Below are 15487 nucleotides of genomic sequence, written 5' to 3'. Positions count from 1 at the left end.
AGCTTGAAGCAGTTTGGTCATTCTCCCCTGAACTCAGCAATGCATTTATTCCTGGAGAACGGCCTCTCATTGGATATTTTCTCTGTAAACCCTAGAGATGATTGTGTGGGAAAATCCCAGTAGATCAGCAGTTTCTTAAATATTCCAGCGTATCTGGCACCAACAATCATGTTATTTTCAAAGTCACTTATATCACCTTTCCATTCTGATGCTCAGTTTGAACTTCAGCAGATTGTCTTCACCATGTTTACGTGCCTAACTGCATTGAATTACTGGCTTGTGATTGGCTAAGTAGATATTTACATTGAACAGATATATCCAGTAAAGTGGCATGTGAGTTATATCTCAAGATAACCAATAAAACTGCATTCCACAAATTATTAAAAATGAGTCTTTTTTGTATCTACAACAACAGAGAACATCTCTGGATACTTTTGTTTTGTTTTGTTTTGTTTTGTTATTGGCCAGTAACAGTTGAGAGATGACAGTAAGGGGAATGATATGCAACAAGTGTTGACAGATATGTGCAAAAGACATTGCAGTTTATGGTTGGCACCCTGACTACAGACTGATGATGAACTTGTCAAGCTAGCTACACCCTAAAGCAGGGGTGGGCAATTAATTTTCCCAAAGTGCCACATGAGAAACTGGGAGATAAAATTAATATTGAGAAGAACTGACTTCAGCTTATTGGTGAATTAATTACCCACCCCTGCCTTAAAACATACCCTGCTTTATTTTAAAATTATTGATAAACTTTAAAAAATTATACCCAAACTACACACATTAAAGGAGAATTAATCACTTTACATGTAACCTTTTTAGGTACAAATCAGTTTTTGTGTAAACCCATTTAAGGTGTTACCTGTGTGAACCAATTGCAGAAACAACTTCGCTGTCACTTTGGCTTGCCAGCGTTGGGTCGAGTGACTGCAGCCTGGCTAAACTTCTGTGGGAACGAGGTGGGCGAACAGGGGACGAAGAGACAGCATTGCTCACACTGGAGCGTCTGTAATGGGGCAGCTGTCTGGAGGTGACAGACATGGCATTTCCGTTTGTGTCCAGAGTCATGCCGGGTTCCATGTACCTCCCATCATTGTGGACCCCGTTAAAGTGCTGCATCTGGGGTGAGGGTGTTTGGAGGCGAGGTAGTTGGTGAAGAGGCTGAGGCTGGGTCGTGGTGGGTGGTAGGATGGAGTCCCCGCTGTCCAGTAATCTTAATTGGGCCTGCTTTGGATAACCATCTGGGTTGTAGAGCATGGGATACCCTCTTCTAACTTCTATATCCACACTGTGGCCCACAGGCACTGACTTGAGCATCTCTACAACCTCTTTGTGAGACACTCCCAACACACAAACATCATTGATGTACACCAGGATGTCCGCTAATAGAACACAAACAAAAGCACAGGGACAGAGGAATAATTCTCACATATATGGCAGTCAAATTGTAGATCATTTTAACCTGTACATACAGTACAGTTTGGGTCAATTGTGACCTGGGCCAAGAATTCCCTCATATAGGACAGCTAGAGATCAATTTAGAACATATAACTAGCCGATCTGAAATTAATAAATTAATGATTAATCCTTAATTAATGCTTCAATGACCAGGGAGAGTGCCTTTGCAGTCTTATGGCCCACATCCCTCTTTTGATCTTTTAATTTCAGTTGGCTCAAAATGAATGGATTCTAATTTGTTAATTGTTGCATTATTTTCTTACATTGTGTGCACTTGAGCATCGATAAGCACAGACAGGCATGTAATGTACTCACATTTATAGAGCACTTTTCTTACTGACCACTGATACACTTCCAACACTTTATCTGCCTCACATCCACGGCCAGTTTAGAATCACCAGTTAACCTAGAATGTATCTTTGGACTGTGGAAGGAAGCAAGAGTACCTGGAGAAAACCCACTCCATCTAAAATCCACACGGAAAGGCCCCAGCCAGGATTTGAAACAGGAACTTTCATAATGTGAGGCAACAGTGCTGACCACTCCACTACCATGCTGCACTATTTCAGATCTCACATCTGTGTTAATGTGCACCATATATGCTCACTGCTATGTTGTTTTACTGCTGCACTCTTTGGAGATTCTCCTGTGATCTTTCAGAGACCAGCAGGTTTCTGTCTCTGCAGGAATCTGAGCAAAACTCGTGAGAAGACACAGACCATTCTTACGTTAGTGTCAACATCCTCCTTGAGGCGACTGTTTGTTGTGATTTGGCGCTATATAAATAATAATTGAATTGAACTGAATTGAACTCTATCACCAGTGTAAAAAATACACACAGACACGATATATATAGTTTCAAGATTCCTTAAAACCCCAATTTTCCTTGATTTGAACAACACTGGTGGATCTAAAATCCATCTCAGTAGGTACAGGTCAAATCTGACCTGAAACAGCCTCAATAAACAAAAATTTGCAATGCCTGTACAACAGGATAAAAAATTTAAATATTAAAATTCTTGTGTATTTATGTATTTTGAGCCACTTTAGGAAAAGTCATCAATTTCAAATAAAAAGAAATTGAGGTTATTTTTGCTTCTGTCAAACATCAAAACTGGTTAAATTTGACCCGAACAGCATGTAAGGGTTAACCCTTCTGACTAGTTTCATATGCTCAAGTGTGCAGATGCATGTTTTCAAATGGAACACAGTCTGTGTGTGTGTGTGTGTGTGTGTGTGTGTGTGTGTGTGTGTGTGTGTGTGTGTGTGTGTGTGTGTGTGTGTGTAGAATAATCCAACCAAGTAATCCTCCTAAACCAGCCTATTAACAGATATGAACTAGATCAGTCCCTGCAGAGACAGCCTGTGCTCCGGCTTTCTAGAGTAGAAATATCATGCCTGCATGGTGCATTTGCATGAGTGTGTCTGTGAACAGGATGTGCAATGCTGTTTATGCATGATAGCTAGATTAGGGTGTACTAGCAATAAAGATTAAGAACTGATTGTACACACTTTCTGTGGAAAATTTCATAGTTGAAACTATAAAAATTGCGATGGAGAGAACAAAAAAAGGAAAAATACACTTTTGATTAAATATTTTCTGTTTCAACACTTGCAAGACATTAGCAATCATGATTGTAGCACTCAGTCTGTATAGAAGGTAAGTCTAGTGCTATTACAATAATTAATTCAAACTTACATTCCCAAACATTATTCAGCCCTGATACATATCATCTTTTACCTGTCTTAATAGTCGATGGTCCACTTTCAGTCACACTGTACACCTGAAGAAACTCTCTCGGCCTGCTTCCCCCCACAATGTTGAAACCAAACCCTCTGGGGCCTTTGGTCAAGTGTGTGTGCACAGGGAATCCCCTGAGCTCCCCAGGCTCATCCGTGAACCCTGCGAGTCACCCATATAAATGGAGACAGAGAAAAAAGAGAGGGAAAGATAGGATGGGTTAATAATAATGCTTACCTCTGAGGAAAAGTCATAACAGTCCTTAAGGAAAGGAATATAAAAAAAATATACCACCAGGGTGGTATCGGAGAAAAGAGTGAACAGCGTCCTGCGTGTTTACATACACTTTGATGCTTAGAACTGCCAGCTTTTAGGAATAAGGGAAAAGAGAGAGAGAGCTGTAACACTCCAAACCAATCACTAGATGGCTTTTAACAAAATACTACACAAACCAAAGCATATGGTGGGACGATTACATTAAAAGCAGAATCCATTACAGACGATCACCTTAAAATGGCAACATAATCCTTTAGCTCGACCCAGCTCTGTAGAGTAATCTAGGTCTTTTTATTTACTGTTTACTGTTGCATCAAGAAATCTGTGCTGCTGCAGGCTGCGCCTTTCCTTCCATGCTTACTTCTTAATTTAATCCTTTCTTAATTGTGGCGACAGAAGCAGCAATCATTTCAAGTTGTAAACATGTAAATGAACGTCTGAACTGCCACAGAAACAGTTTGTACCAGATTGTGCAAAGATCCCATCAAGTATCTCTGATCATAATGAATATTATATCACCTTCTGCTGGTGAGAAAAGGGTACTGCACTTTATTGAGACAAGCCTGAGTCACAGTGTAGCAACAGAGTTTCCAATCATGACAGAGAGCCATCTGCGACTAGATTACGTCTCTAAACAACAAATGATGTGACCAAATCATGAAATCAAGTTGCCAGTCACATGTCAAACACGTGTCAGGCCTGCCAGTCCCAGCAGCGAGTCTGGCTCTTTGCCAGCAGCTCTGAGCTTTAGACCTTAATCACTTACACGTCTCCGTTCAGCTAAAAGCTCATTCCATCTCATTTGGCGCTAACAAGCCGGCTGTGTCTGTTACCTCTCTTTTTGACAAATATATAGCTTCATTTAGGCTGTTCAATAGTGTTTTAATAATTACATAGAATTAGAGAAAGAGAAAGAGGAAGAAAAAAAAAAAGAAAGAAGCTCACATTCATTTTTGTAGAGGTTTTCTCTGCTTGAGGCTCGTTGACTCTGCCAGCTGGTCCTCTTTGGGCTGCGCCTTGGAGAGACAAAATTGGAAAAGAAAAGGAAAGCCACCCTCTTCAGAAACACAGTAGCACTGGATATAATATGACAGCACTGGAATTTATTACACTTTCAGCGTACAATAGAAATACCTGCCATCAACAGACATTGCAACTTTCCCAACCATCTTTTCCAGCATGCTTAAAAGAGTTGAACAATTTGAGAAAATTGCTTATTCACTTTGTAAGGATTAAATGAAAAGAATGATAAATACATGGATGTCTGTCAATTAAATATAAATTTTGAGTAAGGAGATGTTAGGTGAGCTTAGCTCAAGGGGATATGTTATGATTCACTATAATGCCAAAAGTATTTGCTCGTCTGCCTTCACACACATATGAACATGAGTGAAATCCCAAATCTTAATCCATAGGGTTTATTATGATGTCGGCCCACCCTTTGCAGCTATAAAAGCTTCAACTCTTCAGAGAATGTTTTCCACAAGGTTTAGGAGTGTTTATGGGAATTTTTGATCATTCTTCCAGAAGCACATTTGTGAGGTCAGACACTGATGATGGACGAGGAGGCCTGGCTCGCAGTCTCCGCTCTAATTCATCCCAAAGATGTTCTGCCGGGTTGAGGTCAGGACTCTGCGCAGGCCAGTCAGGTTCTTCCACACCAAACTCACTCATCCGTGTCTTTATGGTCCTTTCCTTGTGCACTGGTGCGCAGTCATGTTGGAACAGGAAGGGGCCATCTCCAAACGGTTCCTACAAAGTTGGGAGCATGAAATTGTCCAAAATGTCTTGGTATGCTGAAGCATTAAGAGTTCCTTTCACTGGAAATAAGAGGCTGAGCCCAACTCCTGAAAAACAACCCCACTCCATAATCCACCAAACTTTACACTTGGTACAGTGCAGTCAGACAAGTACCAATTTCCTGGCAATTGCCAAACCCAGACTCATCCATCAGCTTGCCAAACAGAGAAGCGTGATTTGTCACTCCAGAGAAAACGTCTCCACTGCTCCAGAGTCCAGTGGCAGCATGCTTTACACCACTGCATCAGACACTTTGTATTGCACTTGGTGATGTAAGGCTCGGCTGCAGCTGCTGCCCACTTCGTGGGAGAGTTCCTGTCATTCCCAGTCACTTCCACCTTGCTATAATACCACTAACAGTTAACTGTGGAATATGTAGTAGTGAAGAAATTTCATGACTAGACTTGTTGCACAGGTGCCATCCTATCATGCTAGAATTCACTGAATTCTTTCACAAATGTCTGTAGAAGCAGTCTGCATGCCTAGGTGCTTGGTTTTATTTACCTGTGGTTGTGGAAGTGATTGGAACACCTGAATTTAATGATTTGGATGGATGGATGGATGGATGGATGGATGGATGGATGGATGGATGGATGGATGGATGGATGGATGGATGGATAGATAGATGGATAGATAGATGGATAGATGGATAGATAGATAGATAGATAGATAGATAGATAGATAGATAGATAGATAGATAGATAGATAGATAGATAGATAGATAGATAGATAGATAGATAGATAGATAGAATCTCCACACAGGCCAGCCTTGCTGTTGTCTTCTAATTCCAGTCTTAATGCTAAGCTATGCTAGCCGGTTCCTGGCTTCAGCTTCATAATGAACAGACATTATGGTCCTGGGTCTTAGATCCAGGATTTCTGAGTTCCTGGACTTATTAAATATATTCTGCTTGATTCCTTGTCTGCTTTTTGTTTATAATTTATCTTATCTTATAACTTATCTTAGTATATATCTGTAGTGCTTAGTCGAATGCTATTTGTAGTTGAGTTAAGTTCAGCCTCAGAGTTTCATTTCCTTTTATTCATTAGCCTCTATGGTTCCTTAGTTCCAGGTGTTAATTTCGTATTTTATTGCATTCAGTGTTCTATTTTTTTTTTTTTTTTGCTTCAGTTTGCTGCCTTCTGGAATTATTTTTGCTTTACCTCAAATGTTAGTCTGCATTCTGGTCCCTCACTCCACATCATGTGACACAGACAGAATGGCGGTCTTGATCTTCTCATCTAAAGCCTTATTCACACAAGACTAACATTACCTGAGGACCTTTAGTCATTTGTAATAACTGCTCAAGAAGTCCGAGATCGTAATCTCATATAAAAGTCTGCAGGGTCCATAGTTTGGAAAGCTAATAATTCTACCACAAATAACCTTTTTATCGTGAATCTCAGAGATGCTGAAGTAATATTTGTCTGGGCATATCTTTAATTTCTGCCTTTTTGCAAAGAGTTTTGTGTTGTCCACTCCTTGCTTCTGCATCTTTCCTGTCTAAAAGTTATGATGTTAGATTGGCAATAATAAAAGAACGTTCAGGAGGGTTTAGTGTCACTACACACCATAAAGAACCATTCATAGAAAGAGCAAGTTCATATTCTCCAGCAGAAGAGCAAAATGCCAAAAGATGAGATGGATAACTGCATGACAGGATTCCGTAATGAACATTTTTGCTGTCTTTCAACAGACTTAGCTGTTATTATGAGGTAGCCTATTATTATTAATCTTAGGCCTGTAGCTGCCGGCCACAGATGTCAGCAAATTCAAATAAAACACAGACTACGTTTATCCCGTGCGAACGTGCTGCACAAAACACAAACGTGGGAGGGTAATTTCTAAATCACATGAGCTCCCCTTTTAATACTAATCCCATGTGAATAGGACTTAAATCTCAGAATATGAATAAGCCTATTTCCCAAAATGTTGAACTATTCCTTTAACAGGGGAATGAACACTTACTCTATGTAAACTGACTCTCCTGGGTCACTGAAGGCCTGCTCCCAGTGATCAGGCATCACGCCTCTCACTCTGGCACCACTCCTGCTGCCGATGATGCCGTTCTCTATGACATGACCTTCACCTCCGCTACTGGATACTCGTGCTCGACCAGGGGACCGGTGACCAAGAGGGATGCTGCTGCTAACGCCTGCAGAGCCTCCTGTAATTATAAATAGATCTCATCTTTATTATCAAGTACACACGCAGAAATTTGTGACATTTAAATTTAATGACCGAAAATAAAGACTTAAACACTGATGTAGTTTTAACAGCTGTGGTAGGTAAAAAGTTTCTCCTGCAAACTGTAATGACCTTATGCTGGCATTTCCATTGGGGGTTGTCAGATAAAAAGACCTGAAGTCAGCATCTCAGCTGTCTTTGTCCTTTCTCTAAGGAGGAAGAATGTGTGACCATGCATGCCACACTACCAATAGATGAAAAATAAGCATATATTTTTCCTAGCTGTCCTTGTAGTTGTCCTTCAATTCTGAGCTCCAGCATGGATCTAAGAGATGTCGGACCTGATGCTGGGAGTCCTGAGTCCTGCTGCATGCGACAAGTGCTGCTGGACCCATCCACCCACACGGTATCACTTCAAAAGATGACTCAGCAGAGGTCAGGGTGTTGGACGGCTCTCTCAGCCTCCATCCTGCCTACATCCTGCATTCATTCGTTCCAGTCTGGACTGCCTGCTGCGATACCTGACTGCTTGGAGCACGTTTCTAACAATCTGGATAGCTGTCTCCCTGATTTTCTCACCTCCCACTCTGCCTGCCTCTCTCTTATCTTCTGTCCCATTCTGGCTCCCTGCCCTCACCCGTCTTAACACTCAGCCACCCTACCTGCCACCCCCACCCCCCACCCCCCCCCACCCCACCCCCCCACATTGCTGCTGTGCTCCCTTTGCCTAACATTTAATCTCGTACTCGCCTTCTGTTCAGCTCTTGTGTACTAGTTTCTTGTTGCCATCACTTCCTTTTGCCTGCAATCTATTTAAGTGTACTATTTTGCAGTAAATTTCACTTGGTTATTTTCCTTTAACTTGTAGACTACATTTCAAAGGGTAATTCTGTTTATCCTCTCTGTTTTTTACTTTTTATATCTTGTGATTCATTGTATGGTTGAAGTCCCTTGTCATTTCCTTTGAACATGCACAGGTTATGAAACATGCCCTGGGGAAAGCTACAAGAAAGGACAAAAAAGCCCCCTATTTGTCCTATTGAGGACCAAGAAAAGCCCATACTTACAGATACAAAACAACTACAATTGATGCAGATACAATATGTAATCGTTTTGTGTTTTGATCCCTGCATCCGTCAAAGATTTTGCCAAACTTTTGCACCTTTTTGCTTCATTTTGTGTTATTTTTAATCCACAAAGTAATTTTTTGTGTATCATTTTGCATGTTTTATGGTTATTCTGTCTTTTGTGGTCTATTTTGCATGTGTGTCCCATGGTTGACATTTTGTTGCTCATATTGCTAATTTTGTGTCTTTGTGGTCATGTACATTTATTTCTCATTATTTTCTAACTTACTTTTTTTGGCATCTATTCTACTCTCTCTCTGGGATATATAATACAGGTACAGAGACCCCGGGCTGTTTGGGCCCCTCATCCTATGACTGGTTGGCTAAATAAATGCTCCTACTATATTCCTCAGATGGACTGAATAAATGTTTGAAATCTGAAAATGCACCAGTTACACAAAAGTCCACAGAAATGACCACACATTTGCAACTGTATAATCTAGAAACCATTCAGACCCCACATTGAGTCCTAGGCAGAGGATATCTGCACTTGACAACCTCTCTGTACACAAAATTAGGTCTAGCTTGGCAAAGAAATGCCACTCATAGGCCGTAGCATTATTATTAAAAAGCTCAAGAATAGGTTTGCTTGGGAAGCCTAATGATTTGAGTTGAGCAATCCTGCTTTCTTGTCATATGACTTGTTAGCTTTCTTCTCTAACCTCTCTGCATGCGCACTTGCCTACCTGTCTACTTGACTCTTTGCCTACTTGACCCAAGGCAGCTTGACCTTCCCTTGGAGGTGATCCAGCAATCAATGAGGCCACAGCCCAACTGAGATTTTAGAGCATACTAATCATGCTAATGATTGATTAATTTGGGCACTGGAGACTGGAACTATTGATGGAGGGATGATGCGGTATTAAGCTGCGGAATCCTTTTAGATCTTAAACTATAAAACTGGCCTGATAACTCCAATGCTTCATTTATGATGACTTAGATGTAGATTCCATTTACATATTTAGATTGATATTGATATACTGCTCACACCAGCTATCATTTAACTCAGTGACACTTGCCTGACAGGGCCAAGTCTTCCTCGTTGTGTATGCCTTCTGGCGCAGCCTTTTCCAAGTTGCTGAGTGATTTGCTGCGCGTGCGGAAGTTTCTGAGCAGGTTGCGGTGTTCCTGGTAGGTGATGGGGGGGCTCTCTGCACTGACGTGAACGGGCCGAGGTGTGCCGTAGTAATTCCCTGAGATAGAGAAGGGCAGGAGAAAGATGCCTTTTCTTAAGAAATAGAGATGCAATGAAAAAATGTCACTGTAAAATGAAATAAACTGAGACGTTGGGATGAATGAACATATAAAGGTAAATAATATATATATAAGGATATTCACTCATGTAATTATGCACATTTATACCTCATATAACATACACATGCACGCATGTTTGTTATGTATCCCCTGAGATCATAGACTATATTCTTAGAATCAGCCATCTGCTCCAGCTGCTAAAGCAGAAATGAAATTACCTCCACCCCTCCATTTGGCTCATGGAGATCCAAATGGGCTGAGGGAAACATTAGATTAGTGAACTCAGCAGCAAGGTCACCAGCCATCACCATTTACTGCGCTTTCTGCAGGCGATAGGACGAACAACGCTGCCAATACTCCAGACTGCCTCGCTGTAGTAATGTGTTCGTCAATGTCACAGGTAAAGGCAGGTGAGGATGACATTTATTGCTACCATTAAACTCTTATAAATTATGGATGCTAATGTATGGAGGCTTTTTAATCAGAGGCAGCACTCTGACCCTTACAGAGGGAGGAGTCTGTGGGGTAGGCATGAGCTAAGCATCACAAAATTTCACGAATAAACACCAGGAATTCTCTCCTCTTTTTATTTACTCTGAAAACCTTATTCAACAAACAACAAACACTGTTTCACTTGTAATGGGCACAATGAGGAAAGGGGGGGGGGCTCTTGCTGAGAAGTAAATGTGAAGAGTGATATGACATGGCTTTGATAAATGTTTACTTAATATGAGCCAGGAGACATTTAGCTGAGCTTAGCATAATAAGAATGCAAATTGTCTCATGGTCAAAAATGAACTTGAGCAACAAATCAGTTAACAAGCACCTACAGTACAGATTTACAAGTTATGTCTCAGTTGTGTAACCTGGACAGAAGCAGAAATGTACAGATGACAAGTTGTGGCTGGTTTACTGTTAAGTATTTGATTCTTATTTGATCTCCTTTCTTATGTTTCTGTGTTTCCTTTTGTTTGACTATGACTGATTTGCTTATGTTGTTTTCCATCTCAGCAACATTCAGTTCTTGATCTCTAGTTGCTTTACTTCCTTTATTTTCCCTCCTTTTTCTTTCTCACCCTCTAGTTTTGTTTGTTTGTTTGTTTGTTTCTTGCTAACCCTTCCTGTGGATTTTTCTCCTTGTGGCCTTCAAGATGTTCCATGAGCTTTTTATTATCTTTATTGTTGTTTTTTTTGGATTACTATATTGTTACATTGACAGAGCCAGGCTAGATGATTCCCCCTATTTTCAGTTTTTTGGCTGAATAAAGATTTTCATCCAATGGCTGCACAGAAATAAGAGTGGTTCTGATACTCGAATGTAAATCTAGACAAAACTCTATAACATACAATAGTATCTATTGTCAAATTGTATTTCAGTAATACAGTGGAAATATGTTTTTTTTGTTGTAAAAAATACTTCAGTCAAATGATGTTTATGTAATTTCACCAGTATTTTAACTACAGAAGTGTTTGTGTAAATCACGAAGGAGCAACTGTCTTATAATTATAAGTACTAGGACAACATAATGACACACCAAGCGATCCGATCATCTTGTCGCCAGCTGTCCGAAATTAAAATATAGGCAGCAGGCGTGCCCGACGAAAAAGGGCCTAGCTTTTAAAAGCAAGTGAGTTGTGGCTCTCAGACTGAGAAAGAGGCCTAGAATGACAGAAAACAGCCACATTCAGAGCATAGGTGCTCAGTGTCACATGGTAAATGTCAGAATTTGGTTCTTTTTGTTAAAGCATTAATAAAAATCTTTTATTTTTACCAATTTTGCTTTCATGTCTCCTTTTGTCAACTCTGTCACTTTTTGTTACTTCCCCCGAACCCCCAAGACTCTTTAGGGGGAACGTAACAACCAGATGTCCATGGATGCTGGCCAGTCATGGTTTCCCTTTCACATTAGACTTTCCTTCAGATTTCAACCAAATGTTCAAATTGGTTCAAAGTTAAAAGTGGAAAGTCATCTTTTCAGGACAATGAAAATAATGACACAGTAAAACTGCAAATTCATGTCTTTGTTTGTCACTCAAAGGGGTAACATTTTACTTGGTTGTGAATTAGTTTTGATCTGCATATAAAAGCAGGTTTATACCATTTATATATGTATATCTACACCTAAATTGTGTTGCTCAAGGGCTTATGTTTCATTGCCTGTTGCATGGGAAGCCAAGTCTATGGGCCTCTGGCCAGTCAAACCATGGTGCAATGGTAAGCAGTGACATCTCATAGCAAGAAGGGTCTGGGTTTGAGTTCGAAGCTGCTGATTGTCTGATCAGCAGCTGATGTTTCCGGGGTGGTGTGGAGCAAATTTAGTCAAAAAGTGTCATCTTTTTATCTCCCTGAAAAGACAGCATTTCACTTTTTAACCAACTTTTTACTCATAACGATGTGCCCTGCATAATGAATCACCATCTAGCAGTCTTTGAACGCACAGGGAGTTCGTTGACGTGTTCACCTATAGTTTACCTTTGAACTTTCCACTCTCAAGCAGCGCTCCTGACTCATCCAAAGAGAAAAACTCCTCAATGGAGACAAAGTTGTAGTCTACCCCTGAGATTTCCCCCTCTCTGGACTGTCTGGTTGTACCTGGGAGCAAAGGGAAAGAAAATATTATGTCATACATCAGCGTCAAGCGGCTCAATACACCACCAGCTGTGACATGGGTGATGTATCAGTTAATCAAGACCTTTTCCTCTTGTCAGGGGTCATCAATCTGTGTTCAGTGTTGAAGAAACTGCAAATCAGCAGGTTATAAATAGCCTAGGATTATATATGTTTGATAAACTATGCAGAAATAGTTAGAAATATGCAACAAACCTATGGCTCTATACAGGATGAATTTTACAGAAGAATCTAAAAAAAAAAGTCTAAAAGGTGAATTAAAAGAAATTACAACGTGCATTGATAATTATAACCAGAAGGACATTTGCAGATTGTGCAAAGGCCAGTGCTGCATTTTGCATTGATGGAAATCTGCACCAAAATGTACCTTACCCCCTTTCCCCCGTGTTCTACTAAGTTTCATGAAATGTGACAAACAACAACGAGCCCCATCCTGTGCACTGGCTCTTGCCTCAGCAGAGAAATATACATGTATTTTTTTTAAGGATTTCCATCTTGTAAAAGCAGCCCAAGGTGAACAGAGCATCCACAAACAAGCCAAAATCTACTCCTCGGTATGAAAAGCACAATGATGACAAAAGGCATTTACCAAGGCCTCTTTATTATAAACAGATCAATAAAAACGGAATTAAACATTAATGAGGCACTGAGAAAGTCTTAAAGTCGCTCTATCACCATTGTGAAGATGGAACACTGGGATGATCAATGGTCTGTCATCATAATTGATTCACATTGACCTTGGCCTGCAAGAGAACAGTGAGTCCAAAGCATGGCCTGAAAATCCCGCATCATTACAGGATCACTGAGGTAACACTCTGTGTTTGCTGTGTTTTAACCCCAATGCCAAATCTCCAAACAATTACACACAAGTACGGGCATGTGGTGTGAACTATATCACGCTTTCATATTTCTCAAATCCAGTAGAGTAATTTTAATTTGCAAATTGAACACTGTGGCACCCATACTGACCTTGAAACAAGTAATTCATTTCCCATGACAGAAAAAACACACCAAACCCAAACTGAGGACAAGTCTCTGTCCTTTTCCTGGAGGACCATATATGATGTCAGTATGGAGCCAGCAGGAGGGAGTCATACCCAGCTACCCTATAAAACCCATGATTAATGCACTGCTGTCCTGGGAGGAGCTCTCCCAGCCACAATGACACATACAGGACTACATGCACGCAAACGCACACAAAACTCCACAACGAGCCCTCACGCACACTGCAGCCCACTCACCCATGTAGTCGCACAGGAACCAAAACATTAGAGAGCATGAGGAATCTCCATCAGCCTGACCTGTTCTTTCTGAAGCATAAAATGTGTCTAAAAGTAACCTATATGCTCTTCATTATTTACTGTCATATATCTAGGCTGTCGTATTAAACATGACCAGTTTAAAATAATGAGGTCCAACTATGTACAAAAGATCTCAGCCTTCATGCTGCTCTAAGCACTTGGTTTCAGACATATTCAAGGTGAATGCTTTTAATTTGTTCATCTGACATTAAAACAGCAGTCCCACCCACCCATCTTCTGTTTCCAGGATCAGCCAATCAGAAGAAAGCTTCCTCAAAGGGAGGGCGGCCTTAAAGGCAGGGGAGCTAAAACAGCTTTTTCCAGACAAAAGATGAACTGAGGGGCTTTGCCAAAAGCACTGTATCTGATAAATATGGATTATTTTTAACTGTACATGCAAGGTTGCTCTAGTATATTCCAAAAATAAAAATATGCAGCTGGAAATGAGCACAATAGGTCAACTGCAGCATAAAGCCTGCTGGCAGATGGAAACAGTCAATGTGGCTCTTCCTGAAAACATCACCCACCTCACTGCTGTTGCTTAAATTATAAGTCATTTGCAGAGTTAGTTTGGTAGGATTTGGGCACGCATTAAGCCTGTAAGAGAAAAAAACAATTCAGGAGCTTTTCCCACAAAAACAAAACAAAACAACTTTTAGACAGACAGGATTTATTTTTAAACCGTCACACGGAGCAGACAGATAAAACTGTGTTATTGATCTTATCTTCTAAAGCCAGATTCACAAGAGACCAGAATTACCCAGAGATCTCTAGTCATTTGTAGTATTTTCTGAGATTGTCAGTGAACTTAATCCCATGCAAACTTGGTATGCCCATAATCTGTCGAGTTAAAATTCAACCACAAATTACCTGCTATATTTTTCCAATCATTTGGGGTTCTGAGATAATATTAGTCCAATGTGAATCAGCACCTCTGCAATTTGGGTTTTTTGCATTCCCGCACCTTTTATTTTTCCTCTTTCCTATAGGGTGGCTTAAAAGTAGAATGGCTAAAACAGCTTGTTTCTAAGCAAGAATGAACTGAGGGGCTGCACCAAAGACAAGTATAAGATAAATATAAGGATTATTTCAAACTGTGAATCATGCAAAGCTACTCTAGTATTGTCCAAAAAAGAAAATTAGGAGTTGGCAATTAGCACAGTAGGTCCCCTTTAACACACAGTATGTGTCCCAGAAACTCAAAAACTCGTCTTTGCATGCCTTTACTATTGTGCCAGTAGGTTTAATGCTTGTTGGGCTAACCTCCTTTATTGCATTATATTTCCAGATGCTAAGTTTTCCAGTATTTAACTTGTATTCTATGATTCCTTGAGATGGACATTTTCTCCAGTGAAGTTTGATACTCCAGTCCCAGCTTATTAGGAAACTGTCAGCTTCTTTTAAAGTGGATGAGAAGGTCCAAAAAACAACAAAAAACAAACATTAACAAACAAAAAAATCTTTTCTTGCATGCTTTTCTTTTAAAGGAAATTAGCAGTCGCTTTTTCTAATTAAAGATTTGATTGCAAATCTCCTGATGGCATCTGACATGTCTCCGATTCTTCTTCTCCCCCCTCAGGACACCCAGCATCTCTCCAGCTGATATGGTGAGAGTCACGGCTTCATTATCTATGCAGCCTCCTCGGAGACATATATGACATGTCAGCAGGGAGACAGGATGGATTATTGACATCTTCTTTCCCGCCTGTC

The 15487-nt window shown here is 40.4% G+C and overlaps 1 protein-coding gene across 1 annotated transcript in view; it reads right to left on the bottom strand.

Moving 5' to 3' along the window:
• LOC115783711 (membrane-associated guanylate kinase, WW and PDZ domain-containing protein 2) overlaps positions 1-15487 on the bottom strand; it is a 44739-nt gene that overhangs the window by 12509 nt on the left and 16743 nt on the right. The window contains 6 exon segments of the mRNA XM_075074388.1: positions 866-1385; positions 3203-3364; positions 4424-4494; positions 7248-7446; positions 9613-9786; positions 12321-12440. Of these exon segments, the coding sequence (XP_074930489.1) occupies positions 866-1385; positions 3203-3364; positions 4424-4494; positions 7248-7446; positions 9613-9786; positions 12321-12440 (1246 nt within the window).

Source organism: Archocentrus centrarchus, chromosome 7 (genome assembly GCF_007364275.1).
Source record: "Archocentrus centrarchus isolate MPI-CPG fArcCen1 chromosome 7, fArcCen1, whole genome shotgun sequence".
Classification (NCBI taxonomy): domain Eukaryota; kingdom Metazoa; phylum Chordata; class Actinopteri; order Cichliformes; family Cichlidae; genus Archocentrus; species Archocentrus centrarchus.
The sequence above is the reverse complement of the archived record's forward strand: the minus strand, read 5'-3'. Positions and strand labels throughout refer to the sequence as shown.